We start from the raw sequence: 27971 nt of genomic DNA, 5'->3' as shown, positions 1-27971 counted from the left end.
TGTTTAACAAGCGGCTACTCGTACCAACATCTTTCGCTCATCATACCGCAAAGCCGCAACTCAGTAGCTCCCGCAGCCAAGACTCTGTATCACGATCTTCGTAGAAGCTTGCGTCCAGCCCGTCTGCCAATAACGGATCATGTGTGCTCAAAGCATGATTGTCCTGACCTGCAGTGTGCGAAACAAACTGGCCGTTGTGCATTGATGTTGGCACGGTTTGATCTGTAGGCGGCTGGCGAACACTCGATTGTGCAGGATTCCATGTCAAGTCATTCCGCGCCAGTACGACCTCGAACATCTTCACCGGCCATTTCAGTGAAGCCCAGAATCTGGAACATTCTTTCAGGTGCTCCAGGTCCTCATACATTTGTGGTTGCAGTCTCAGCTTTCGATTTGGCGATATGTCCGGCTTCAGTGCCATCTCGATGCGCAATGCCAGCAGCGTAGAGATACAAGTCAGCCTGTCAATAGTCCGGCCGTCAGTACTCGATCTGCTTCAGAGGATGGGGTTTGCTCTTACAGAGACAAAGGACACACCTGAATCAGATCATGAAGCACTATGCGACGGAGGATGGTTCCAAGCTCAAACATGGCAGCTTCCTGCTTGTTTAACGCATGCAACGCGCTCAGATCATGGTTCTGAACTCGGTATTGCTCGACCAGTGCCCGGTACAACAAGCTTTGGAATCGGTAGCTGATTCCGGCTAGAACAAGAATCCAAACGTTGGCGGCAGACCACTCGTAGACGATGTCCGCGCGCAACTCAGTCGGCAGTGTTGTACGCCAGCGGAGTAGGTCAGCTTCCAGACACTGTGCGGCTTGGAGGTCGAACTCTTTGATGCCGCGTGGAAGCAATGAGAGAAAGCGGCTGACTGGACAGCGAATTTCGGTCAGCTCGGCGCAGCATTATGCGTCAACATCATCTCATATTGCATGACTTACTCATCACTGCAATTTGGCATGCATGAACCAGGTAGAGCTTGTGAATATTGGTCGATTTGGACAATACGGAGTGGACGAGACCATCGTCATCCTCTGGTTCAAAATCTGCCATGTTCAACGGCGCAGTGTCGAAGTCTGAATCGTGTATTCTTTGAAGATTCTGGAGTTTTGAGACGACTAGTGTCTTGTCTCGGTAATATAGCACCCACCATATCCGACGTAACAGCGTCCGCTCGAGGTTGGGCGTGACTTCTATTGTGAAGTCTCGGTGTAGACCCATCTGGGTAGCAATCCTAACGGCATTGTTAAACCAGAAATGGAAATCGTATTCTACAGAATATGAGAATGACAACGATGACAGCATGATGCAACCTTGGAGCAGGCGCAGCTGACTCTTTTCGTGGCCGAAGTCGTACAAACGCTTGGCCTTGAGGAAGAACGAACGCTGAGCCGTAGCTCGGTCTGAGTAGCCGGCGTCTTGGATCAGTAGCTCAGAGGCGTACGGTACGACATTTGCGAGCATCGACTGCAGCAGGAAGGGCGAGAATGTGCGCTGCTCGTAACCTGAAATGAATTGAGCTCGTTGCAGAATTGGAGCGTTTGGATGCACGCGTTCGAAATAGATTTGCAGGAGCGCATCATTATTTCCTCCGGCCATTAGCAGATTCATGGCATCATACGTACATTTCGGGGTATCGGCGGGGCTTACACTGTATCTGCTGAAGGAAAGTCGAAGGCGCCCCTACGTGAAAGGTATTCCGCATCCAAGCGATCCAGTCCAGCAACATCGGGCGATGGATCTTGTAGCCCATCTGCGTCTTGCACAATGATTCGTACCCGTCGTCGTGTCTTCTGTATCCCGAGAGCGGCACTCAAGATCGACATCGGATTCGTGCCGTCGTGATACTCAATGACTTCTCTTCCACGTGTGTTATGTGAGGATGGTTCAGAAGTGGCTACATCAACCGGCGATCGGCCAGACATTTCCAGACAGACTCTCAGCTGGGCCTCGTCTTCTGGAACTACCGCTGACGCATCCTCGGCGCCACGATAGTCGTCTGCGCTTGAGAGCGACGACTGGGGCGGAGCTGGCTGGCATTGTGGATAGAGGCCATTCGTAGTCGGCGCCGGAGCGGGCTCAGGTTCAACAGTCGAGACACCCGATTGGGGTCGTGTATTAAATCTCACCGCCGAGGGACGCTGCACACGTCTTCTGGCCGGCCGCTCGATCAGTCGGCACGATGATGCTTGACCTCGATTGCTACATCTCGAGCAGGGAATGCCCGAAGTGCTCGCGTTGCAGCTCACTTTACGCGCATGGCATGCAGTGCATGCACGGACTTTCTTCGTAGTGGTCACATTCATCGACTCGGAATCTGGTGGTACTCGGCATCGTGGTGATGTTGTTGATAAACAGTTCACTCGGACCAGTAGGCAGAGGTGGAGCAGGGAGCACCTTCCAAGAGCCAGCCAATCACAGGTGACCGACCACTTCGGCGCCGAGATCTCGGCCTGTAGTCAAGGCCCGGACCAAGTTCTACTCTGAATTGAGTTACATCGACGAGCTCTGAACGGCAATTCATGATGTAGGCGTTCGAGATTCCCTTCAGAGCTCAAATGGACATCTCTTCGAGGTGTCTCAAAGAAGGGACCATGCAATTAGCAATAGGGGCGGCCCGAACGATTGTCGTTGTCCAGAGTCAAGGAGAATTCGCACTCGCAACCCAGGAGAAAAGAAACGAGACAGATATGTTGTCTGCTTGGAGGCTCCAGAAGCCCTACAATTTCTGGCACATACAGATGCCTTTCATTTGAACTTTTGCATATCTACAAATGCAATGCAAGTCGTAGCCTCAACCCAGGCTTACCCAAATATGCATTTTTTGATCAACTGATGGAGATGCAGCTCCTCTAGTCCTCAGTAAGATCACCATACTCCCACATGCCCCTACGCTCATCCTTGGCCTCCTGCTCACGCTTCTTCAGATCAGCTAGGACCTCCGGAGCAGCGCGCTCGAATGGGCGAAGCTTCTTGGGCACCATGGCCAGACCTTCAGTCACGACATCGGCGTTGATTGTCTCGAGTGGGTTCGGCGCCTTCGTGTCCATGAGCGTGACCCAGAGCAAGTTATCCTTGGTATCGTTGAAGTCGATGTTGGCGACCAATTCACGACCCACGGTAATCTCGTCGAGCATATTCACGGCTTCCTTGAGGTACTCTGGCGCGTTGTTGAATTGCACAAAGGAAAGAGCGGCGTCGACGGCTTGGCCCTTCAGGCGTTGTGGGCCGAACTTAGCCTGGTCGAGAGGTCGAAGTGCAGACCAGGGCTGAGTCTCGCTGTTGCCGTAGTCGATGTAGACAACCTCGGCAGTCTTCTTCTCGCGGTCGTTGCGTCGAATGCGGGCACGGTACCATACACCGTCGGCGCTGAACTTGGCAGAGACGATGTCACCAGCCTTTGGAGCATCCTTGAGTGGTTGGCTGTTGCCAGGCGAGATATGGAAAGACGCAAACTCCTTCATGAGCGATTGCAGATTTGCTTGCCCAGATCCGAGCAGTTGGACCTTCAGCCGCGCGCTCTCAGGATCGACGTAGGTGACAGTGACATCCTTGTACTCGGTGTTGCGCTTGGGAGCAGGTGCATCACCGTTGGATGCGCCGTTTGCTCCACCGTTGGCCTGCGCGTAATCGTCGCCATTCTCAGTAGCCTCTTGCGAAGGGTCCCAGTCTTGCCAAAGTCCACGACGTGCTTCCTTCGCTTTCTGTTCGGCGCCGAAAAGTTCGTTCGCGTTGCCGGACTTCTCTGCGCTGTAAGCGTGCACTGATGCGAGACCCTCCTCGACGAGCACCTTTGCGAAGTTCTCACGGTTGATGTAAAGGTCGCCAATGAAACCTCCTTGCTTGTCAGTGTCGTGCACATCGATCTCAGCATCACGCTGCATGCATCGCTTCACAGCAAAGTCGTGCGCTTCCTGACCGAATGGCTCGGCGGTGTCCTGGGGTCCACGAGCGCTACGAGGTGCGCGAATACCGCCGAGCACGAACGTAAGCTTAGCATTCTCGCGCGGCACGAGAACAGTAAACCTGCTGCCGGACTTGACAAAGTCGACAATGCATGGCACCTTCTTCTTGTTGGACAACATCGTCAACTGACGCTTGGCCTTCTCAAGAGATTCGCTGTAGTCGACATAGTTGATCTGCTTTTGTGGCTTTGGTGCCCACATGCCCTTCTGCTCAGCTTGAGCAGCCTCTTCTGCAGCAAGTAGCTCATCATAGATAGGACTGCGGTCAGCATCATCCATTCGGTGACGGATGACTGAAGCGTATCCATTCTCAGCGAGCAGGAGAGCGACATTCTTGCCGCCTTGTGTGACAGTGGCCATCTCGCGCTCATCGTATCCATCCGTGGCGGGTCTCTTGCCATCAATGACGACCTTGACGTGCTTGCCAATCAGCTTTTTGCGTAGGAACTCCTTGGCCTCTGCTTGGAATGGTGACTGCTTTGGATCCGAAGGCTTGGGCTGGCGCACCGAACTCAGATTAATACGCTTTTCTTGTCCAGCCTTGTTGCGGATGAAGAGAGTATCTGCCGAGAAGACTCTGCTCACAACAGCTTCCTGCTCACTGCCGGCCTTCTTCGTTGTCGTGGCACCCTGGAACAGTCCCAGCTGTTGCTCTTTCGCTGCGCGCTCTGCTTGTCGTAGCTTGCCCATTTCTGCGCCAAGCCATGTCGAGTGGTGATCAACGCATCGCGCAAGGCCAGCCTTGAGCAAGAACTCGCCGATATTTCCAACTGCATGTTGCACTTCTCCGACAAGCAAGTTATTTGGCGACACACCGAGCACCCGCACCTTCACCTCCCGTTGCAGCAGTCGGGTCTCCACAAATTGCTGCGCTTCGTTACCGTAGGGCTCAGCAGGCTGTGTTTGGCCATTCGAAGGGTTCGTTCGAGCAGTTGTAGGCGAACGCAGGCCAGCAATCAGGATCGTGGTCTGAACGTGCTGCGTTGGCGAGAGCAAGAGTCTGCAGATCAAGCGGTCTCCACTGAGCACTCTCTCCACGATACTGTCAATGGCTTGGCCTTTGTGGTCTTCTGCAAATTGCTTCGCATCAGGCAGATCACGAGCATTCTCCACCTTTGGCTTTGATGTATTCCAAATACCCTTGTCTTCCGATTTTGCGTGCATCTGAGACGCTTCCAACTTTTGCAGCAGTTCGGCAGCTCCGGGTGATTCGGCTTTGCGATCCGCATCGTCACGTACCGATGCCCAACCCTCTCGCACCACGAGATCTGGCAATTGCTCTCCTGTTTGCAGGTTGACGACAGCATACTCGCGAGATGCGCCACCTGTCTTTTGTGGGATGGAGTAAAGCACCGAGAAGCGGATTACTTTGCCCACAAGGAGCTTTCGAAGAAAGTCGCGTGATTCGAAGCTGCATTTCTCGTCGGATTGCAGGCGTGGTGCATTGATGAAGGCGAGGCTGATAGTTTTCTCTTGGCCTCTGTTGTTCCGCACTACAATCGTGTCGCCGGAGAGCACGCTCTTGACTTTTCCTTCTTGCAGGCCAGACATGATGCGTAGCGATTCGAGGAATGAGATGGGGAGTCGAGAATTCGGCGGTGAGGTTGGACAGGAAGGTAGAAAGGCACCGACAGTATCCAATGGTGGTCTGTCAAGTCAATGGAAGTGGTGTGTGATGTCGTGTGAGGTGTCGTGTGAGGGGTGGAGTCGGTGTCGGCGGTGCAGGACAGCTGTTCCTCTAAACTTTTATATCGCGTGCCCAGTGCACAACCTCCCCGCGTTCACTTGCAGGGATCGTGCTTTCCTTTCATCACACGCCAAGAGGACCCTGATACTCACTTCAGCATTCACAGAACGATCTTGCACTTGAATACGTGAAGCACGAGCATCGAATCGTGACCTGTGATCAAGGACCACGGACCGAGTGAGTCTCAAGTCATCCACTGCAACAAGTATTGAGATGCGCTAATGAAATGAGCGTGACTCTATCGAAACAGGCACCGCACGTGTGCGCGGGAGCATTCGATCATGAGAGGAATAGAGGGCGACAAGCAGCAGTGCTGCATGCCCGTACAGGTCAATGTGCGCAGACAGAACCGAATCTAAGTACGAACCAACAAATCCAGCATTCTCAAGCGTACACTCTGCTTCTCCGGATTCGTGCAACAATTTGATCAGGACCAGGCCTGGCGACTGCAATGTAGCCTACCTCTTCTTCAGGCTGGACATCACCGAGCTGCACTTTGACGTGTCGAGATCGTCTTGCAACATCAGTGCCATCTTCCATCGAGCTCTTTTGCTGCAGCAGTGCGTACGGGTTATTGCGCAACGAACTAGCGAAATCATCCAGCACCAGCGGGCCAGTTCTGAGGATGCTAAGCACTGCAGTAGTAAGCCCTGCGCCGATGAGCAGTACCGAGACAACGACGAGTACGGCCAGCCATAGTTTGTGGCAGCGCAACACAGTTCGCTGTTCTCTCACAGTAGCTTCAGTCGCTCGGACTCCGTAAGCGGGCGTTGCGTCCGCAATAGGCTCACTGCTCTGCTTTGTGTCCTCCAAAGGATAGGTAAAGTTGCCAGCAATTGCATACGGAGCAAGAGTGCTTAGCCAGTAAGTATTGAGCAGTTGAGAGAATCTTTGCGCAAAGAGCGTATTGCCAATCGAGCCGATTGGAATTGAATTGTTCCCAACCACAAACGGAAGCTCTGGAGTCAGAAAGTATTGCTCGACCGGTGTGTATTCGCCGTATCGTGATGGCATTGCATTCATGAATTGAGCGAAGAAAGTGGCAGCCGTATACTTGCCCTTGATTCCATAGATGCCGTCCCTGCACTTGAATTTATTTATTTCGTCCAGCGCAGTTGCGGTCGGTGGACACGGCTGCTTTGGAAGCTCACGAATAGCAACTACCATGCAACCTCTTGGGCCTGCATCGCACACCGTGCGAGCTTCTATATAGGTCGTCGTGATGTTGCACCAGGCTCTAGTGTCCGTCGATAGAGCCGGATAAGACCTAGACTGGAACCCGATCCGACGAGGCAACGTATCGTTCCATTCGTGTTCAGCTGTGAGGTCTCGCAAGACTGAACCGTAGATGGAGTCTGGATTATTGTACAACGCTTGGGAGGGCGCGTATCGTGAGCCAGGCAAATGCTGTGCTTGATACACTTTGGATTCGTTAAGCCTCAACGGAAATTCGCCGTCGACGACATGCACGTCGCAGTCGAGCATGAAATATGACGTTTCAAGCATGAACGACGAGTTGGCTTGAGCAGCAGCACCGATATGTGGTAAGCCCAGCAATGCGACATTTGTTGATGCAGCGTTGAGAGTCATATCCAGCCAGCCATCTGCTCCAGCTTCGTGTGCTTGAGCCTCTAGCATCGGAATGTGAATATTGCCGAAGACGTCCTGCGGCCCGCGTTTTGAACTGTTCGTGCTGGCCAGAGCTGCAGCAAAAACTGTGTTAATCGCTCTCTTGTGTCGATCACGGAAGGAGTCCAGAAGTGAAGTGCCGTTGTGTACGTTTAGATAATAGACGTCAGACATTGATTCGGCATTGTCTATTTCAGAGGACACAACACGAAGCGCCGACTGACCTCCAAGAGGCGAGAGACCCCATATCAATAGGATCACCGGAGTCCAGAGAGAGAATATGCGAAGACTAAGTAACGAGAAGAAAGCAGAGCCAAGTGAGCGACTAGCCAGAATTTGTTCTAGGAGCCCAATAGTGATGCTCTTTTCCAATTTCCAGGAGGCGATCGCGGTCATAAGCTGACCGAACACTGCAGCAAATAGGATAGGAAATACCGAGGGTCCCTGCAGTGACCATGAGCTTCTATCTACAGGAAAAGGAAAGCACAACTTACATAACCCGCAGCCTGTAGCAACCATTCGGTCTGAGAGCCTTCTTCAATCTCAATTCCGTCATTCTTGACTGCAAGCCCAGCAAATACCAAGAAATACACGGCAAGCAAAGCCACTGCGAACGACAATATTGCGCTTTCCAGATTGTCCGTCCACCTGTGCGCAGGTTGAATGTTGCATGTTGTTGTCTTTGGCTGCAAGCTACTCGACTCGGTCCAGTCAGAAGAGTGCTGTGACTGCTTAGGCTCCGGATCTACGAAGAGCTGAGGCTCGGATAACTCGTGGAAGGCTGCTAATACATGTTTCCGTCCCACTGCGGTCTCTTCGGTTCCAAGGGCTGACTGTGAAGCGTCCGTTGTCACTGGATCGACAATTTCCAAAGTCGTTGGTGCTTGATATGCTTTGTCCTCGATTTGTCGACTGCCATGTTGTGTATTGGCAATGTCCATTGCCGATGGCAGCTTCGCTTCGGTTCGAACAACAGACTCGGAGAAATTGATATTCTGCTGAGCAAACAGTACCGGCGAGCAAAGACGATGTGATGCAAACACTGAAGCGCACAGGTTGATGTAGAGTTGTATCTTTCGGCGTGAATGTCCAGTAAATACCGGGTGAGGCTGTGCATGCTCAGTTGCGACATTACCGCGCGAAGGCTTCGCGACCAAGTCCTCGAGAGAGGCGTGAGCCAATAGAGAAACGCAAAGGGCGTTCACAGGATGCTGCGGGTGTGTCGCACAGCATCGTCAATGTGGCGGGGGCTCCTCACTCCAAGACTGCGGCTGACGGCGTTACCAGTCGATTTCAAAACAGTCGCCGAAGCTGCTTGTCTTGAAAGTCTTCTACCCAACCAACAACGACCCACCACTCGTACTAACCATCGCCCCCGTAACATTCCAATCCCTCATCAAATAGATAAAACTCTCCGCCACATCCTCCACCCTCCCCACCTTCCCCGTCGGCAACTTCTTCACCGTCTCCGCAAACATCTTCTCCTTCTGTTCCTCACCCAGCCCTGCCCAAAGCTCCGTATCCACCGGCCCCGGGCTCACAACGTTCACTCTCAATGGAGCCAAATCCAATGCCATACCGCGCGTCATGCCCTGCAGACCTGTAGCGTAGGAATTGACGAGAGCCCAATTCGGAATGGGACGTTCGGAGACGGCGCCGGTCGTTAAGACGATGCTGGAGGAGGGGCCGGCGTTCATGTATGCTGGGGCGATTTTGCCGATGAAGAGGGGGGCGAAGAAGCGGACGAGACCTGCAATACCCATCGTCAGTCATTTCACCTCAATCAGTCAAGATCAAGATGAACTCACCAGCCTTTTTAATCTTTTCAATATCGATGTCCTCCAATTTAATCATCGCCAGACTATCCCCAGCTGTACTCACGACATGATCAATTCCTTTGCCAGTTTTCTTAAACAGCTGTTTGATATTGCTTTCAAGGGTCGCTTCATCTCCAAGGTTACACGCATGGCCTGAGATTCGATTTTTGGCAGAAGGATACGCAGTTTGGATTTTCTGAACGGCTTTCTGAACGCGATCGGGATTGGAAGAAGAGATGATCACAGTGCAGCCATTCTCGATTGAAGCTTCGGCGACGGCGTAGCCAATGCCTAGTATTGAGTTTAGTCGGAAGCTTGGTATTGGACTCCACAGTAGACGAAAGCCTTACCTGATGAGCCACCAATGACGAGGACTTTTGCGCCTTTGAGCTTTTGGGTGTATTTCGTTTGGTCGGTCATGATTGCTGATGTGCCAGCTTCGTTGGGATGGGTATGTGGATTCCTGAGGCAGGTGAGTCGCGAGGATCAGTACTTATAGTCCGCAACGTCTAGTAAGTGGCATGTGGCATGTGGTATGTGGCATTGGAAGATGCCGTCAACGTGAGGTGGGACGGATATAGCGGGGTTAACGAGTATCCACATCATACAAGTTTCATTCGGCAATTATCATCTACGTATATTTTGTGTTAGCCCATTGGACATCCCTAGCACACTGCGTTTGGCTGTGTTCGCGTCAAGTCGTGATGGGGTATTCTCGCGCTGTTCCGAGGCTGATGCCCGAATCTATTGTAAGCGACTGGTCGAATACACGATGACAAAGTCTTCGCATTAGTCAGACGCGTCAAGAGATCGGCCGTGGTGCAAACTTCATTGCGTACGCAATCATGCAAGACACGTGGAACGGGCTAAGGTATGCACGAGCAGTGCTCAGTCCTGCAGGTGATGCAGCAGGCTGGAGGCAGTTCCAAGGTATCTGCAGTGTTTCGCATTCCTCAGGATGGTCCAATATGCTCAAGCGAACTGCCATCTCTGGTTGACTTGCTTCCGGGTCACCTGTAATCTGTTAGTATGATTATGATATCAGAGAGGTGCAGAGCTTACCAGAGGTGCCACGACAAAAGTCACTATAGCAAGTCCTGCGACAGTGCTCAGCATCTGAAACTTGTTGAAATCTTTTCCGAGGACATCAAAGCTAGAACTTGGCGTAAGTCGTGTCCCGAAAAGATCAAGTCCATAGGCGAAAACGAGACTGGTACTTTCGACCAACGCCGGACTTGTGATAACATTCGTGATGCCAAGCAACTCTCGCTTATGATTGAGGTACCACTTTGGATCGAACTCAATGGTTGGGATATACTTGACGAGGCCCTCCATCTGCTCATCCTTCGTAGGCTCACGGTCCACTGGGCGACGTGGGTCAAGTACTTGGTAGGGAACGCCCACGAGCGAGCTCGAATCGGCTAGGACTGCGAGCAACTGACGACTCGTGATACCCTGTCGGGTTCTTGTGATTGCCAATTTGCTGATGGCTTCTGGGATTTGATACGACTTGCTGAGGACAAAAGGCTCCGGTGGTTGTTGCAAGCTCGATGAGTTGGCCTCCTCGCTCAGTGGTCCTCTGTCGTTCGGCACAAATGATTCGAATAGCTCTCCGACTACCAAATGGTGGCCCTTAGGAGTGCTATCCGCCGACTCGGCAGTGAAAGAATAGGCAAACCAGTTTTCCGTGATGATCGCAGGGATTGGCTCGGCCAAGTCGATGCTGTGCTGGATATCGGCATGTAGCGTAGCCCCGGTCACTGTATCAATGACATGGAAAGTGGCGCTTCGAGCGGCATCATTGGCCGTTACAAGCAAAGCAACGTTTGGGCTGAGGTATTTGTACAGCACTCTTCGGTCACCTAGGACTTTACCAATGGAAGCGACTGGGTCGTTGACCGGCCTGGGCACCAAAGTGACGACGCGCTCGTTCTTGGGCGGAACAAACCGCCATAGTGCGCCATCTGCAGACAGCCCAGATTTGGAAGCTGTCAGGGAGCCGTCTATTTGGAGGCCGAATCTGATAGCATCGGCTTCTTGGAGAGGAGATCTGGCGCTTCCAGGATCGGCAACGACTGCTCCGTTGGTAGCGTTCAAGGCCACGAGTGGAGGGCTATCTCCTACAGTGATGACAACTGCTCCATTCGCGCCGGTCTCCAACGTGGGCCGCCATGTTTCTCCGTTCTTGAGGTGCGCAACGTCCTTGCTCCAAAGAATTCTGTTCGCCGAGGCAGCATCAATTGCCACGACTCTGCCATTCTTGGTCGCACATGCAATGACTTGATGGAAACCGAAGACGTCGTGGCCGACGCTCTCTGCAGTGGTACCGAAAATGCCGTTTTGAATTCTCTGCGGCAAGCTGGCCACTAACTCGGGCAAGTGCTTCAAGTCTCGAATGTGACGCTGTACCCGATGGATGTAAGCACTGATAAAATTGGAGTGAGCCTCCAGCTCAAGCTCATGTGCGAAGGACTCCACCTGTGCTGTTGTGGCGAACGTAGCTGAAATCGTCGATGCGAGTGCTTCTGGTCTCTGCCACGCGGGTGTGCCACCTCGAATGAGTACCCAGTCTCCGGTCGACACAAGCAGAGCTGTACGGACTGCAGATACTTCGCCTGCCTTGACAGATACTTCGGACACCGCATGTACCGGCGTCACTGTTTCACCGGGTACAGCTCCAACTGCCAGGTCACCGAGTGCCCAGCGACCAAGAACGCCATGGGAGTCTGATGACACTGTGACGACCTCGCTGCTCGTAATGCGGGTGAAATAGACACTGGCGTCCAGATTGCTAGTCGAGAATGCGCCTTGGCCGCCAACTCGAGGTAGAGAATATGCTTTTGCAATTTTGTTCTTGGTAAGGTCAATGTGGTACACCACCGCCCAATGCGAAGCCTCTGTCTCGAAATGCACTAAGAAATGCGCAACAGCAGTCGTGTGAAACGGTGCGTGAAGACGGACCCGGGTCACAGCATGATCGTCGTGCTTTTCGATATTGAAGGTCGTCACTGCTTTCGTTCCGACAATGTTGACCTTGAGCACGGTGTACGCAGAATCGGACCACGCGATGATAGGAGACGCGGAGTTAGCGCCGACCGAGATAATCGTGTCTGCTGATGCTAGCTCGTTTTCCGAACTCAATGCATGCTCATCGATCTTGCGGCCCGTAACAGGATCTAATGCGGCCACCTTTATTTTGATGTATCCCAACATCGTCTTGTGCAGCTGGATCGCGAACACCTCGGTGGCTGAAGCAGACAGCTGATAAGGCTGATCTCCGCTTTCGAGTCTGTGCGTCCATTTCACATCACCTGATGATCCATCGACGCGATGAACTGCAGGATGCTCGCCGCCCGTGAGAATGATGGCGTCTTTGGCAGTGACGACTTCTTTTCCATCACTGAGCTCCAGGATTTCCACATCTTTGATTCCATGTTCAAAGTCTCGGCTCCAGGCAAGTCGGCCATCAGCAGCGCTCCATGCAGAAACTCGGTGGCCGGCTCCAGCAATAACAATATCTTGACCTGAGCCACCCCGCAGAAAACCGGCATGCGTGGAGTTCCTAGGCAGTGACTGGCGCCAGACTAGCGAGCCATCTCGCGGGTTGACGGCTCCGACTACGCCTTCTTCGGAAAGAGTGTAGATGAGAGATGCTTTAGACGCGGGATTTGGCTGATGGAACAGTGTGGTCTCCTCTTTTGGTAGGCCTAGTAGTGGATGGTGATAGTCGACATCCCAAGCCTCGTCGGCAAAGATTGCCTGCGTCGATCTGAGGAGCAGCGTGGCCACTCCGAATAGTGACAGGCGCATCGCGTTCGATTCCGAGCTGCTGGCATGCTACAACGTGTGAGGTGTCTTCGACGCTGGAAGCAGGGCATCGCAGCACGGGCTTGGCACTCGTCTCGGCCCGAACCGATGGTGCGACTTGGACGAGAAGACCTCATTGCAAGCAGCTGTACACTAATCATTGGCCTCAAAAGACAGGGTCGAGAGATGCGGCAGTCTGAGCCGTGTCTTGAGGGTGCTGTCCATGATTCAAGCCAGCGCATCTGTGCATCGGCTTCCCGGCCACTGGACCGACGCTCTGACGGCCGATCGGCTCATCTTTGCCATTGCAAAAGCATTGGAGCAGAGACCGCCCGCCGCCCGCGCCTCGGTGACGTGGATGAGGAGAGCGTGTGCGCGAACTGGCGGCCATGGCTACGTAGGCTTAGGGTCCTGCGGTCTGGGAACGAGATCTGCAGTCGAATAGCGGCCATGGTGGCTTGCAGGATTGCATGAATGATCCGTCAAGATGTGGTTGTTGGCGTCGGCCACGCGGAAAACGCGCGAGCGACAGCCCTCTGTTGATTGTCCACATACAGAAGCGTCCCAGGGCCATACTGTCGGGTGCCATCCGGCTTTGGGTTGCGCGTGGCTGCTGCTCCGCTGCCCGCTTTTGCTAGTCCATCTCAACGAGCGGCGGGCAGCAGGCCTGTGACTGGACCGCTTTACAGGCTTTCCAACCACTTCAACGCAGCTGCGCAACCCGATAGGTGCGCGGGCAGCGAATGAGGTGCTGCACAGCCAGGAAAAATGCACCAGGAAGCTGAATCTAGCCGTTCGAGACTCTTGCAGGTGCGACAGACGCCGACGGGCATCGGCGGCGCAGCTCAATGCGTCGCGCTGCTAGCTTCCTAAGCGAGGCACGACATGGAGAGAAATAGCCTCCTCCTGTCTTGTCCTTGTCAGGGAAGCCCTCACGTCGGCGCCGCAAGAGGCACCCTAACTTAATACTCCTAGATCGCTGCCATGGAACGCGACTCAATGGCTCCCCGAGCTACTGCACTCTGCACAAAGAGCGGCCACTTCTCTCACCATCATTGCCCTCTTCCACATCCTGCTGCTGCCGTTTCCGTCTAGTGCTGCGACCAACCACGCCGCACGAACCCGCCTCCGCGCCCTCGCCCTCGTGTCACATTGGACTGCAAGTCGGTCCTCTTCTGCAGAGCGGCCTGCAGGCGTGGTGCAGCTGCTGCAGCATACACTTCTGTGCGACAGACGCACCTCGACCAAACGGTCCTCCTGAATACGCACGCTCGGTGCTGGAACAGAACCTCACGGTGCCAGCAGAGACAGCCTCGCCAGTACCCAATGCATCATGTCTCGGGCAGGGCATCAGAGAGAATACCACATCGCCGTGCTGGGCTCGGGCGGTGTAGGCAAGAGCTGCTTGACCAGTGAGCCTGCCATGATCGCGCAACGTCCTCGGCGCTAACCAGAAGCAGTGCAATTCGTCCAAGGCGTGTTCGTAGAGCGATACGACCCAACGATTGAGGACTCATATCGCAAGCATATCGACGTCGACGGCAGACATGTGGTCCTGGAGATCATGGACACCGCGGGCACAGAGCAATTCAGTGAGTCTCCACATTGATCAGTGATCAGCACAAGGCAGCGACTAACGTTTCACAGCTGCAATGAGGTATGCAAACACTTATGCGAACTGGTGCAGCGCAGCTTTTATTGACGATCTCCCAGAGATATGTACATGAGACTCGGCCAGGGCTTTCTACTAGTCTTCAGCATAACCTCCGCATCCTCCCTCCGCGAACTCGTCGAGCTCCGCGAGCAAATCGTCCGAACAAAAAACGATCCGTCCTTTCCCATTGTCCTGGTAGGCAACAAATCAGACCTCGAGGAAGATCGAGCAGTGTCACGAGCAAAAGCTTTCCAGCTGTCACAGAGCTGGGGCAACATTCCATATTACGAAACGAGCGCACGAAGAGCAACGAACATCAACGAAGTCTTCATAGATGTCTGCAGGCAGATCATCAGGAAAGATTTAGCAAAAGCAAGGCCGGAAGATGGGGATCGAAGACACCGAGAGCGCAGACGAAAGCATCGAGAAAACGGGGATCATCACGATCGTGATCGTGGCCGCAGAGACAGAGGCGGCTCGAAATGTACGATACTATGATCAAACACAACGACGACAGTCTCGTCAACACTTCATGAATGCAAGATCGCATGTCGGGTAAAGCTTCGAGGCTATAATGACACATGTTACCCGAGAACCCGGTGTTTCGCAAACTTCTGCAGCTACACCTGTCAGGAACGACGCTTCTGACACGCCCTCGAGTGCATTTTCCACTGTGAGATACAGAGGTGGTACACTTGACAAAGGTGTAGGGCTTATCTCGGTGGTGACATCAGAATCGCAGACTGCGCGCAAAAAGTCTGCGGGTGCTACATACTAAATTCAACTAGCGCTAGCAATACTGCAAGGGACATCCAACAACCAGGTCACGAGCTTGCAAGTCAAGTCCTTGTCGCGCCGCGCGCCGAAGTACACAATGCATACGACCGAGTTGGTGTGAAACTATGCCGCGGAAAACCGCCACGGAACGAGTCATGAGAGCTCTTTTTGCGACTTCCGAAATGGTCAAGTACACTACTGATGAACAACCCGATGTTTACACCCTCGCGCGATATCTGGAACTTTGCAATCACGAGTGTTAGTTAATTAACTTATTTGAAGGTCCAGCAAACTCACAAACTACGAGCTATACCCGGCTGCCGGTCAGGGATCCCATTGAAACACCGCGGAACGGAACGTGGAAGTTTTGCAACAGCGAGCGACTCGGCATACCGACCTGTCGCGGATATGCCATGAGTAGTTCTCTCGCATGCGGAAAAAAAGGCAAAGTCAACGACATGCGAAGGAAGTTTCCATTCAGCTCTAAACAGCACGCGTCCAGCGGGAGGACAAGGTGAACAAAGCACCTACTACCGGAAAGCAGAACAGAAGATAGGATTGAGACTCCATACTCCTCTGCCTGGGGAACTCGAGTGCCCTTTCGGTATTCGTATCTCCGCTTCGCGCAGCGTAGCTAAGGCGCTCTATATCGACAAGCGAGGCAACTGCGGTACAAATTTCGCGAGAGAGATCGCAAAGTGAGCATATTCCCAGTATCTGTCTCGCTGTCCGCAACTAGAGCACGACCAAGTCTATCTCTACGCATCCGCAAGCCAAGGAAACAAACCACATCTCTCTCAAACAGCCTCCTTCTTCTCCCTCTCCAACCCCTCCACAACATTCCTAACCACAACATCCAAATCCTCATTCTCCAACCCCAATTCCTCCATCGCAAAATCCTTCCTCCCTTCCCAGTTCGCATCAATAGCCCCCAACAACCAAACCAAATCCTCAATCGCCTCTTTACTCCCCTCATCCCTCTTCTTCACCCTCTCATTCTTGTACTCCTTCGAATCTAATCTATTGATTCCCCACTTCTCTCCCGTAACCCTCTCAAACGCTGCCAAAACCTCTTTTTGCGAGATACAAAAACTCTGCACATAAATCATTCGATTCGCTGTGATTTCTGGTCTTTGAAGGATTCGGACTGTGGCGAGAGCGACTTGGGCGAAAGATGATGCGGACCATTTTGTTTCGCCGGAGTCGAGGATGTCCATGGATCGGGTGGGATACCAGATGTGGAGGAATTCGAGACTCCAGTCGAAGAAGTGGCCGCAGACGAGACTGGTCCAGGTGAAAGTTGGGTGCGATTTGGTGAGGGAGATGAGATATTCACGGAGGGCAGATTTGTTGCGGTACAAGGGGACGAGGTCTTGAGTTAGGGGGCTGGAGGAGTCGACAGAGCCGAAGTCGGCGGGGATGAGACCTGTGGTGGTGGTGAGCGATGGCTGGTTTTGTGGGAGGAGCAGACGTGGTGGAATCAGATGACTTACGTTTGATCCCGGCGCGTACTGCCGCGTCTGCGATGCGCTTCTGAATGTCTACTTGGTTGCCATTGATGGTGATGACAACTGCGTCATGGCCTTTGAGTACTTCAACTAGTTCTTCCACTTCGAATGCGTCGGATACGAAGGCTTCTTTTGGGTATTTTGACTTTGATCTGGAGGACTTGCGTTTCAGGACTGTGATGTCGAAGTCATTGTCTTTGAGAGCCTTGTAGACGCTTGGCCCTATATTGCCATCGGCTCCGAGCTGGACCACAGACTTGATGGACATGATATCGTGCTAGTCTCCTTGCTTCGAGGTTGTCAGAGTTCGTGACCAAAGATGTTATTTCACTACTGGCCACGGCTTTTTGTGATCAGATGTATTTGAGGCAGGTGTGGATGTATGTGAATATTTGGTCAGTTGTTGTTGCTGGTCGCTCGCCATCTGAAGTGACTCTTGCGGGAGGCATTGGAACAGCGGCTTTCGTTGCCGAAGTCCGCCAGTCCCGATTAAGAAGGTTATGCCTGGGTTAGCAAGCTGGAAATATAGTAGGATGGACAGAGCATAGATAGGGTCGCAAAGGTTCTGTCGGAGTGCAACTTTCACTTTGCATTGGAACGACTTGATTGTGCTACTGGGCTCGCGGCCTTGGGCACGAACTCATTGAAGCCATTGGCTTCGGAGCCGGCGCCGTGATCGCAATCGAGCCGTGCTGGTCCGCATTGTTGCTGGTCCGACTACATGCTCCGACACTATGCCGTGATGCTCTCTCCCGCGGGAGTCGCTGAGAAAGCGTGGAGGTGAGCGATTTGAAGTCCTCCAATGGCCCCCAAAGACAGAAGAAAGAAGCGCAGACCGGCAGAAGCCGATCGGAATCAAAGGTCACTTTAGCCTGTGGTTTCCATCGGCGGCGGAACAGACACGCTCACGACTTCATTGTTACGGCACACTCGGATGCTGTGCTGGTGGCGAGAGAATGGATGCAGCATTGTGCAACGCCAGGTCGACGTTCATCGGAGATGGAAAGCAAGTCAGCAGCAGAAGTGTTGGCGAGAAATGGCCACGCCTATCCGTGCCTGTTCTGTGTTTCGGGCAAGCGTCGGCGAATGAGGATGCGGCTTCCTACTCTGCTCCGACAAGGCGGAAGTCAGTGAGCGATTGGAGAAATATATGTTGAGCAGTGATCGAGCGCTGGTCTGAATGAAAGACAGTCGACATCATAGTCGTGACAGCGGGCAGACAGAATATTTTGTCCGTATTGCAGCCGGCGTTGTTCGTCAGGTCTTGCTAAGCATCCACTGTAGCGTCATCCCGTGGCAACAGCGAAGCAGGGTCTCCAGCCTGGCAAATACCCCTCCACCTCCAAAACATTCAGCGGAGGCTCAACAAAATCTTTGATCTCACTCACTCCAACAACAACACAATCACAACTCCCACGACTCCGACTTGAATCACCACACATACCGCAAACATGTCTTCTTCCCTCGATCAGCTCAAGGCCTCTGGCACCGTACGTATCCCCGCCATCCTCCACCGCCGCATTCGTCGGCATATGAATGACTCGAAGCTGATGGAAACCTACAGACCGTCGTCTGCGACTCTGGTGACTTTGCTACCATTGGCAAGTACAAGCCACAGGATGCCACCACCAACCCATCGTTGATCCTCGCCGCCTCGAAAAAGCCAGAGTACGCGAAGCTCATTGACGAGGCTGTTCAATATGGAAAGAAGCACGGCAAGAACATCGACGAGCAGGTCGATGCCACACTAGACAACCTCCTTGTGCAATTTGGCAAGGAGATCCTGAAGATTGTGCCTGGCAAGGTGTCGACTGAGGTTGATGCGAAGTTCTCTTTCGACAAGCAGGCTTCCATTGACAAGGCTCTGCACATTATCGAGGTACGCAACCTTAGAGCAGGACGAGCGCAAGACAATGCTGACTGTGGTAATAGCTCTACAAGGAGGAAGGGATTGACAAGTCTCGCGTGCTTATCAAGCTTGCATCGACATGGGAGGGTATCCAGGCCGCCCACGAGCTCCAGAGCAAGCACGGCATCAACTGCAACCTCACCCTCATGTTCTCTCTCGTGCAAGCCATTGCTGCCGCTGAGGCTGGCGCTTTCCTCATCTCTCCATTCGTCGGCCGTATCCTCGACTGGTACAAGGCCAACACCAAGCAGGAGTACAACGCGCAAAACGACCCAGGTGTCAAATCGGTGCAGCAAATCTTCAACTACTACAAAAAGTTCGGCTACGACACCATTGTCATGGGAGCATCTTTCCGCAACATCGGCGAGATCACCGAGCTTGCTGGCTGCGACTACTTGACCATTGCTCCAAACCTCCTCGAGCAGCTCTACAACAGCACTGATGCTGTGCCAAAGAAGCTCGCCTCGGAAGAGGCAGGGAAGCTCGACATCGAGAAGAAGAGCTACCTCAAGGACGAGCCAGCATTCCGCTTTGACTTCAACGAGGACACCATGGCCGTGCACAAGCTGTCTGAAGGTATCAGCAAGTTTGCAGCTGACGCAGTCACGCTCAAGGATATCCTCAAGGAGAAGATCAACGCTGCATAGATTTGGAAATGGCGCGTTGAGAAGGATAGCTGGGAACTTTAGGCCACATGCATTAACGAGATTGAATGCCTTTCTGTAGCGAATGAATGAAAATACCCAAATGCACCACGATTCCCAGATAAGAAGCTGTGCTGGAGAAAGAAATCGCTCTCGGACTGTATCCGCGTTTAAAATGTCCGACTTGGCCAATTCGCTTTCAAATCAGGCGTGCCCACAGCGAGCATCTCACGGCCGCGATCGGTTGTTTCAGGGCACGTCATGGCGAGGTGGGGTTCGCGCTTTCCCCTCCATCGTCCGAGCTGTTGCAACACTTTCCTGTCTGCCTTCGAATCTTTTCTCCAAACACAAACAATCAACTCATCAAGAAACATCAAAAGGAACCCGAAACCAAATATATACCGACAAAAACACCGCCACAATGGTCAAAGCAGGTACGTCGAGTAGCGTACCAGTCTCTCATTCGCCCAATGCCGGGGTTTGGTGGAGCTAGTCATCGCAAGAATGAGCAGGTTTTTGTGTACTCCTCATTCGACACACGCTGCGGGTTTTTTCATCAAGGTGAACAGACGGGCGTGTGCGTCCGGAGACCTGCGTCAGCAAAGGCAGCTTCACAGCCTCAGATGAGGGGTGCAGAGGCCATCAATGTCACAAAATTTGATCCGCATCTGGGCTTGTGCTGATATGTCATCTTCTTCATCATAGTTGCCGTCCTCCGTGGTGATTCCAACATCAAGGGCACCGTCACCTTTACCCAGGAGAACGAGGGCTCGCCCACAACGGTGGAATGGGATATCACTGGCCACGACGCCAACGCTGAGCGTGGTATGCACGTTCACGCTTTTGGCGACAACACCAATGGCTGCACCAGTGCTGGTCCTCACTGTGAGTTCTTCACCATCTCCTATGTCCACTCCATTGTGAGATAGCCTTCGGCTGACGGACACTCTCTTACCAGTCAACCCACACAACAAGGAACACGGCGCACCAGAGGACTCAGAGCGCCACGTCGGCGATCTCGGAAACTTCAAGACCGACGGCCAGGGCAACGCAAAGGGCTCTGTCCAGGACAAGCTCATCAAGTTGATTGGTCCAGAGAGCGTTCTCGGCCGCACCGTTGTTGTGCACGCCGGCACTGATGATTTGGGCAAGGGCGGACACGCTGAGAGCAAGAAGACTGGTAACGCTGGTGGCCGTCCAGCTTGCGGTGTCATTGGTATTGCTGCATAAGCTCTGCCAGATTGACAATGGATACCAGAATGGGATGAGGAGGGAGATATGTCTGGTGTGATCACACTCGGGCCGTTGTAGTGGTATGATGATACGATGAGATGAATGAGAAAAGACGTATGCTGTAGATGAGTAGTACATATATACTATCGACAAAAGCACAAAGTTGATGATGTACTTAAGTCTTCTCGATAGGCCTTGGGAACATTTCACGCTTTGTGGCATGTGCGCTGTTGACGAGCTTGAGCATTGGGAAGTATGACATGAAGAAAGTGATATGGCTCTTTATACGCTCATCACATGCATCTATCCTCAGCCCCCAGCAATGCTCCAACAGAGCAAGTTCACGCCCAGGCAAGGGTGGTACTTCACACAACCAATCCAAGCATTGAATCCTTTCACTCAAATGCCAGAAGGTCCTTTAGTCAACCCAGACAACCACTCAACAAATTCACAAAGCACATCATCTATGTCGAAGTACCCGAGCATCCAACAAAGTTGTTCCCGCTAGCTCCAGTGTGAGTAATTGCACCAGCATAACGTCCAGCAGTGTTGAACACAACACGGTCTGGACCAGGCGAACCACCAGTATACACGTTCCCACTCTGCAGGATAGGGAATTCTTGGTATGGGCCGGAAACAGCGAAGTTGAAGCCTAGAATTTCAAAAGATGATCAGTACAAGTTGCAACGAAAGTGGGAAGGTTTTGGGTTTGTATCGTACCTTCACGGTTGTTGTATTGATGAGGATAGTCGTTGCTGCCGACTTGTTGGCCGTTTTGGTAGTATCTGTAGCCTTGGTTGAGGGCTGCACTGACGGCGCCGGAGGAGTAGGAGAAGCTACCGCATCGGGTGGCGGATTGGCGTTCGATGAGCTCGGCTGGGGCTGCGGTTGGGGCGGAGACGGTGCTGACTGCGAAGAGCAGAGCGGTGGTGATGAAGGATGTCAATTGCATTTTGAGGATGGGCTATATGTTTGTTCGAGGAGCGAGGGTTGTTGGAGCGAGTGGCGAGTTTGCCTGGGCTGGTCTGCTCTGGCTGGGAGACTTGAGGATGTCCGGGTGAGGTATCTGCTGCTTGTCTGCTACGAAGGTTGCTGATGAAGGGAGTTAGGAGATCTTGTACTTATAGCATTGATCTTGTAGCTTTCGCTAATACCGTTTGGCAGCGTCTATCACTTCGCGGACGACTAGCCAAGTCGAGCTCAAGCAGCGCACCACGTTCCCTATCGCATGGCGGAACATAGGACACGGAGGACAGCGCTGCCAAGCTATAGCTGCACGACCGCTGATCCAGAGTACGAGCGGCATGAGCAATGTTTCGTCGATGCACCGAAACAGCCAGTCAGCCGGCGTGAATGGCAATAGACTGCAAAGGCACGATAGTAGTGATCGACAATTTAGGCGATGTCCCCAAGGCTTGTGCAGCTTGGAAGGGAAGGTCAGATGCAGCGAGTAATGCGACGTGGAATTGACCTGAGAAGAGCTTGGGGAGATAAGACCATACAGCATTGAGCATTGGCGCACATGGGCACAAGTGATGTTAGCTTCTTGGGCCCCGTTTGGACAAGCGGGCGACTGTGTCTCGGACGGAAACGCTGCAAAAGGGTCGATCATGTTACGGTAGGTGAGGGCGTCGTCCAGTAGAAAATCGCAGAGTTCGGAGATGTTGCAGGAAAGATGTGAGGTTTGGAGCCAAGATCGACATGGGGAATTTGCGCGTTTGCCCAGAAGCAGAAGGAGCTTCCGGATGGTGTTGCCTTATTGCTCCCAAGATCTTATTCGTGCAGCAGCGCTGCCTTGGTTGATGTTGCGCTGCTGCAGGCACGGAGCTGAAGGTGTGCGCGGGTGCTGCGATGCTGTTCGTCGAGAGGTTGCGTTTCAACTTCGCCGAGGCGAGAGGCGAGCGCCGCCCGTTGTTGCATTCTGGATGACAAGTCGGTCATGGTGCGCGTGCTTGTGTCGGCAGGCGTGCAACCTGCTAGGCGGGCACTTTCAGACGTCATTGATATCTTCTCCTGCATGTGAAAGGTAGGATGAGAGTGGCATTTCTTACCAGTTTCCGAAGAGTAACAATATCGCCATCAAACATTGGAGCTCTAAGGACATCGACAGTACAGCTTCATCAGCGACATCACGTACAAACAACGAGAGGACCACTACACAACATGCCTCAAAGATCCGGCCTCGTAGCCAACGAAACAGTACGGCAATCCACCCAATACACCGCTCTCGAAGGCCTCGTCACAAATGCCGCCGAGGCGAGCCCTCTGCAACGGTTCTGCGATCCCGTCGAGCAAAAGCTACAATCAAACGAGGCACCAGATGAAGTAGAAGAGGAGTTGAACATAGGCTGGAAAGCCGTCATCACAAGAGCAGCAGCTACACCTCATGGAGAAAGTGGTCGATCCGCTCTCGCAGCTTTCCTGGTCAGCTTGTCGCAGAAGCGGGCGGATGGGCAACAGCCTGATAGCTCCTATGGCACAGTACAAGATATGAAAGTGTGGCAGGACCTACCGACATTCGGATGGGCTGTGAGGAATGCGTGGAATTTTCGTACGTTGAATCAAGATTGTGAATGACTTGAAAGCATCCTGTACCTTTCACAATTCGGGATGGTTGACTGATCTATCATAGCCGCTGATGACAATTCCGACTCAGAAGAGAAGCAGCGATGGGTAAACGTAAATGCCTTCGTCGCCACGCTCGTTGATCAATTACAAGACAAGGCGAACAATAGTCCCGACCTTTCGCTTTTTGCCATCTGGACCATTCGAGACGCCCTTGAGGAGGAGAACGTATCAGATCCTGCCGTTGCAGCAGCCAGCGTCTGGTTTATCTATGCTGCTTCGGCATTGCTAAGTTTCAGCAAGAACCAGAAATCGTTTGAAGGAAAAGTCGCCAAAGGCGGATTCGCTCATCAGGACGCAGGATGGACAGGCTATTCGCCTGCGAGGTGGCAGGTATGGCAGCAGAGATTGGATAACATCAGAGGCGAGGTGAAGGAAGATGAGACCAAGCAGTTGGTGCAAGCTGCGATTGATGCTATTGGCAAGACCAGCTGAGGTGACTGGTATACCTGTTACAGGTCGTGAAGGAGGGAGTAGCAATACCAAATATATCAACACTGACCTGGTGTATGCGGTGCATGCAGCAAAATTTGTCGAAGGTCTTTCTCCTCCTGGCCATTGCTTTTTGACGTGGTTCGCGAGTAGGAGACGGCCAACTGTAGGATTAGGCTCAAGGTGAAACGTTGAAAATATCCGACGCCTATGCCGACATTTAGGGAGAGCTGCGGACGGAAAGTGAGGAGATTGTAATGCGGAACAGACTGGCGAGCATCACAACCCGGTTCTACCTCGTACACCTCGTGGATGTTAGGAAGACTTCTGAGGTCCAAGGCAAGTCAAGGGTATGTGCACAAAGGGATTCTGTGCTGCAGCAACCGTGAATGATCGTCTGTTGCTGTCTGTTCATGATTCAGGTGCGCAGATCTTGTCGCGTGGATGAGATCCGACTCCGCCTGGTTGGCCAAATCAAGCTGATCCTCGAACAATTTGCGCAACCCGTTCGTTCCATGCGAGTGTGCAGAGTGGCTGATCAGCCATGTTCGTTCGGAATTGCAGTATTGATGAGCATCTCATGACAATATAGAGAATCGAGGACGTTCACAATCTCGTGACTTTACTCCTTCCCCACAATGGAGATATGGCAATCTGACTTTGCCATGAGCGACAGAATTTACCAGTCGGGTGGAAGAACTGCCAGAGTTGACGGTGATGGGATATGGTAGCTCCCGTAAACGATGCAATGTCAACCACTCATCTCGTCCGTTCAGCTACAGGACTGGGGGCGGGAACGGTTCGTGGTGTAGCAGGGATCTCGCACAATGAAGTGTTTGGATCTCCGGTGGTATGGCATGCTGCACGAGTGAAGCCGCAGTATAGAGGGGGGTCTCGCGGGATTCCCGTCATTTGGTTGTGATTGGTGGTGAAGGATCATTGCGCTGCATGGCGTACCTGCCAAGGAGAGATTCGTGTCGCTGACAGGGCGCTCTATACGATGGGTGGGTGTGTTGCGGACAGTACGGAGGGTATCGTCTGCGAACGCTGGCACGGCGGGCAGCAACGTCGAAGAGAAGACGGCCAGAAGACTGCTTCTTCAGGGTGGGAAGGCAAGACTCATTGCTGAAACACTCGGCTCTTCTCTCCGTCATGATGGAGGACACGGGACATGCGTAAACTCTGTTGCGGCCATGCACGTGGAGTGGTGTCGATGCAGAGACGATCGCACGCGCGTGTGAGGAGGCATTGTGGGTTGGCAGAAGAGGGTGGCATACCGACAGGCGTCTGGACTCTCGCAATGGGTTCTTCGAAGTATTGCCGGCAAAGACAGCGCATGGATGGTGGTGGAGAATGCAGGGTTGGGGAACCTCCGGACGCAATTTAGCGGGCTTCGCGCGCTGCGTCTGGCGAACGAGAAGTTGCCGCCGCGCAAGCCTCCCATCGAGCCATCGCCTGAACGTGTTTCATGTCTCTCTGGAAGCTGCGACCGCTGATTCTCCTCTGCGACAACCGCTGACCACCGACGACCACTTCGCACGCACACCCGACACCTCCTGCGTGCGCCTCCGACTCTCTCCCGCCGCCTGCTGGAAAGGAAAGGCACGAGACCGCCGCGCCCTCACTCGCTTGCAGCACCACCACCGCCGACCACCGACACACGCCCACCGACACCGAGACGACTCACGCTCCTTTTACGACTTTCCATTGCTTCTCCCGCGCCCGCCGAGCACGCGACTGCCAGAGCGCCGGCGCCCAGTGCGAGCAGTTGGACCACGTCCTTTGTGACCGCTGCACATCCGTCGCGCGTGCGCTCAGCCGCCCACCAGAACCGCTCTCCCAACTATCGACACTCGCTTAACCCGGTTTCTTCGCGCACGCGACTTCAGTAATTCATGCCCAGTTTCGGCAGCAGCACCAACTCGCCGTCGCTGCAGAAGATGGAGATGGGCGGCCACGGCAGATACAATGCGGGCCGAGGGTTCAGCTTGGGCAACATTGCAGGCGATCCATTCTGGCTCGGATCCATAGGCATTGGCATAGTGAGTGGATGCGCGCATGTATCGTGGGATGGGACTAACATGGGCCAGGCTGGTTGGATGATCGCCTTCGTCGCCTCCATTATTGCCGACATCAATTCTACATTCCCAAACTACTCCTGGTGGAGTCTGGCATACATGCTAGTATGCATCATTGGGGTCATATATGCTGTGGGAGCGGACGTGATTTACACTTACCGCATTGCCTTGACGGGCTTCCTGGCTGCCGGTCTGGTGTTCACAACCTCCGCTGTGAATGCGCTGATCTATTTCCCCGAGGCCGCCAAAGAGGCCGCCGCTGCGGGCTTCATTCTGTTGTCAATTGACTGCGTATGTTGGATTACTACACGTTGACTTGCGCAATGTGCTGATTTTGACCCAGATCATCTGGATGTTCTACTTTGGCGCCGAACCGCAGGCAAGCCATCGCCAAACACTTGACTCCTTCGCGCTTCACAAGGACCGCGCGCCCAGCCGCAACAGCAGGGCAATGCGGCAGTCATACCGGCCGGAGACGCTGCACTCGAACGCGCAACAGCCGCAGATGTACAACTCCAACAACCTGCAAGGATTCGAGACAGCCTCCCCGATGACCGGATATCCCGGCGCAGCGCAAAATAAGGGATACCCACAACCACCACTACGATCAGAGCCAAGTGCCTCCGGCATGAGCGCTAATAACACAACCGGGGTACCAGACAGCTCCGTCTCTCAGCCCACAGAATACCCATACCGAGCGAAAGCGATATACAGCTACGAAGCGAACCCAGATGATGCCAACGAAATATCCTTCACCAAGCATGAAATCCTCGAAGTCAGCGATGTGTCTGGAAGATGGTGGCAAGCGAAGAAGGAGAATGGCGAGACGGGTATTGCCCCGTCAAATTACCTTATCTTGTTGTGAGCGGGCGCGACACCTTGTTTTGTTTTTTGAGTTGGGTATGCACGAGAGAAATTGTGCAGAGGAAGTATACACATGCTACCAGAAAGAAAGTCCATGTGCGGGCAAAAGGCGCAAACACAACCACACACAGAGAGTGAAAGTGAAAGTGCGAGTGAGAATTAGTCATGATAACGAAGTTTCCGGCAATTCAAAGCTATCAACACCTTTCCCAAAGACTCTTTCATATGAAGACATGACGGCTGGTCACGACTCGGAATTGCGTGCGCTGGACACAGCAGTTTGGCAGCAAATGCCGGCATTGGATGCAAGGATGAAGCAAGAAAGAGAAGGGCAATCGCCACGGTACATATGGGAAGGCAAAGAGATCTCCTACGTGTCAGGTGGAGGCCTCTGCAGCCTCTTCGCTATTGAATTGGGAGACGAACTGAAGCGAGGCAGGATGCAAGACTGAGCCTTGTTGGAGAAGGGATTCGCTTTCTTTCGATTTTTTTTTTCTTTTTTGGTGAGGGCGACGGCGATGGCGTCTTTTGGGAGCCGTGGGAGGAAGTTCTTTCTGCTTTCTGATGTTTAGAGAATTCGAAAACCGAGCGAATGCCGGTATGACTACTACTCTGGAGCTGTCTCTGGCGATGGAGATAAGGTTAACTTCAACTCACTCATCGATGCAACATGCCATTCCCCAGCTAATTTGAAAGTAGTACACCTGACGATCCGAACTATGCTGGGTCTCAAGTTTTATGCCTTCACCACCGGACAAGGACTGCATCCTTTCCGGACCACAAGGCCTTGCAAGAGTGGAGACCATAGTCTTTGAAACACGCAATGGCTTTGCCAAGTCATGCTAACTCGCGGCCTACTGTACCTTGAGTTCTGCAGTAGGGCGAATAGTAATCACAATGCAGCATCGTGCTTATTGCTAAGCATTTTTTATGCATCGGAACGAAAGAAACATACTCTCATCACAGGGACAAAACCGCGCCGGGAGAGATGCTATGGGTCTTCGACAATGCACGGCACCGATTCATATGTTCATTCTGGATTGACAATTCCTGGCCTATCTGGAGCAGGGGGCACAGTAATCATAGCGCAGACTCGTGCTAGTCGCTGAGCATCCGTTGTGCATTTGAGAATAGTCGACAACTTCGCCATCGCGCTTGGCGACTAGCTTCATGGTTCTGACGTTAATATAAAGGACAGATTCTCTAGCACAGAGACACCCAAAAGATCGCTCGAGACTACGACAGCCGTCTTTGTATTACCCCCACATTTGCCGCTACTTT

The 27971-nt window shown here is 53.0% G+C and overlaps 12 protein-coding genes across 12 annotated transcripts; 4 read left to right on the top strand and 8 right to left on the bottom strand.

Annotated features, from left to right (window-relative positions):
* Positions 1–40: 40 nt before the first annotated feature.
* On the bottom strand, positions 41–1612 carry CKM354_000812000 (uncharacterized protein; the record flags this gene model as incomplete). Its single annotated transcript, XM_044803488.1, has 3 exons — positions 41–461; positions 521–872; positions 943–1612. The coding sequence occupies 3 exons, from the start codon at positions 1610–1612 to the stop codon at positions 41–43; spliced, it is 1443 nt and encodes a 480-aa protein (XP_044659423.1).
* A 35-nt stretch (positions 1613–1647) lies between these two features.
* Positions 1648–1926, bottom strand: CKM354_000811900 (uncharacterized protein; the record flags this gene model as incomplete). Its single annotated transcript, XM_044803487.1, has 1 exon — positions 1648–1926. One exon carries the CDS (start codon positions 1924–1926, stop codon positions 1648–1650), a length of 279 nt encoding a protein of 92 aa, XP_044659422.1.
* A 927-nt stretch (positions 1927–2853) lies between these two features.
* CKM354_000811800 (uncharacterized protein) lies at positions 2854–5517 on the bottom strand (the record flags this gene model as incomplete). The annotated part of the gene is made up of 1 exon (XM_044803486.1): positions 2854–5517. The coding sequence occupies one exon, from the start codon at positions 5515–5517 to the stop codon at positions 2854–2856; it is 2664 nt and encodes an 887-aa protein (XP_044659421.1).
* A 580-nt stretch (positions 5518–6097) lies between these two features.
* Positions 6098–8283, bottom strand: CKM354_000811700 (uncharacterized protein; the record flags this gene model as incomplete). Its single annotated transcript, XM_044803485.1, has 2 exons — positions 6098–7786; positions 7837–8283. 2 exons carry the CDS (start codon positions 8281–8283, stop codon positions 6098–6100), a joined length of 2136 nt encoding a protein of 711 aa, XP_044659420.1.
* Positions 8284–8673: 390 nt separating this feature from the next.
* CKM354_000811600 (uncharacterized protein) lies at positions 8674–9579 on the bottom strand (the record flags this gene model as incomplete). The annotated part of the gene is made up of 3 exons (XM_044803484.1): positions 8674–9092; positions 9151–9450; positions 9510–9579. 3 exons carry the CDS (start codon positions 9577–9579, stop codon positions 8674–8676), a joined length of 789 nt encoding a protein of 262 aa, XP_044659419.1.
* Positions 9580–10131: 552 nt separating this feature from the next.
* Positions 10132–12969, bottom strand: CKM354_000811500 (uncharacterized protein; the record flags this gene model as incomplete). The annotated part of the gene is made up of 2 exons (XM_044803483.1): positions 10132–10173; positions 10222–12969. 2 exons carry the CDS (start codon positions 12967–12969, stop codon positions 10132–10134), a joined length of 2790 nt encoding a protein of 929 aa, XP_044659418.1.
* A 3225-nt stretch (positions 12970–16194) lies between these two features.
* On the bottom strand, positions 16195–17173 carry CKM354_000811400 (uncharacterized protein; the record flags this gene model as incomplete). Its single annotated transcript, XM_044803482.1, has 2 exons — positions 16195–16823; positions 16891–17173. The coding sequence occupies 2 exons, from the start codon at positions 17171–17173 to the stop codon at positions 16195–16197; spliced, it is 912 nt and encodes a 303-aa protein (XP_044659417.1).
* Positions 17174–18356: 1183 nt separating this feature from the next.
* CKM354_000811300 (sedoheptulose-7-phosphate:D-glyceraldehyde-3-phosphate transaldolase TAL1) lies at positions 18357–19461 on the top strand (the record flags this gene model as incomplete). Its single annotated transcript, XM_044803481.1, has 3 exons — positions 18357–18395; positions 18470–18784; positions 18838–19461. The coding sequence occupies 3 exons, from the start codon at positions 18357–18359 to the stop codon at positions 19459–19461; spliced, it is 978 nt and encodes a 325-aa protein (XP_044659416.1).
* Positions 19462–19719: 258 nt separating this feature from the next.
* On the top strand, positions 19720–20688 carry CKM354_000811200 (superoxide dismutase SOD1; the record flags this gene model as incomplete). The annotated part of the gene is made up of 4 exons (XM_044803480.1): positions 19720–19753; positions 19839–19892; positions 20164–20343; positions 20417–20688. 4 exons carry the CDS (start codon positions 19720–19722, stop codon positions 20686–20688), a joined length of 540 nt encoding a protein of 179 aa, XP_044659415.1.
* Positions 20689–21155: 467 nt separating this feature from the next.
* On the bottom strand, positions 21156–21643 carry CKM354_000811100 (uncharacterized protein; the record flags this gene model as incomplete). Its single annotated transcript, XM_044803479.1, has 2 exons — positions 21156–21343; positions 21412–21643. 2 exons carry the CDS (start codon positions 21641–21643, stop codon positions 21156–21158), a joined length of 420 nt encoding a protein of 139 aa, XP_044659414.1.
* Positions 21644–22854: 1211 nt separating this feature from the next.
* Positions 22855–23751, top strand: CKM354_000811000 (uncharacterized protein; the record flags this gene model as incomplete). Its single annotated transcript, XM_044803478.1, has 2 exons — positions 22855–23242; positions 23324–23751. The coding sequence occupies 2 exons, from the start codon at positions 22855–22857 to the stop codon at positions 23749–23751; spliced, it is 816 nt and encodes a 271-aa protein (XP_044659413.1).
* Positions 23752–25643: 1892 nt separating this feature from the next.
* CKM354_000810900 (osmosensor SHO1) lies at positions 25644–26691 on the top strand (the record flags this gene model as incomplete). The annotated part of the gene is made up of 3 exons (XM_044803477.1): positions 25644–25790; positions 25839–26117; positions 26170–26691. The coding sequence occupies 3 exons, from the start codon at positions 25644–25646 to the stop codon at positions 26689–26691; spliced, it is 948 nt and encodes a 315-aa protein (XP_044659412.1).
* Between the last annotated feature and the right edge of the window lie 1280 nt (positions 26692–27971).

The sequence above is a fragment of the Cercospora kikuchii genome, assembly GCF_019650295.1.
Source record: "Cercospora kikuchii DNA, contig_00005, whole genome shotgun sequence".
NCBI lineage: Eukaryota > Fungi > Ascomycota > Dothideomycetes > Mycosphaerellales > Mycosphaerellaceae > Cercospora > Cercospora kikuchii.
Note: the sequence above shows the minus strand (reverse complement) of the source record. Positions and strands in the feature narration are given on the sequence as shown.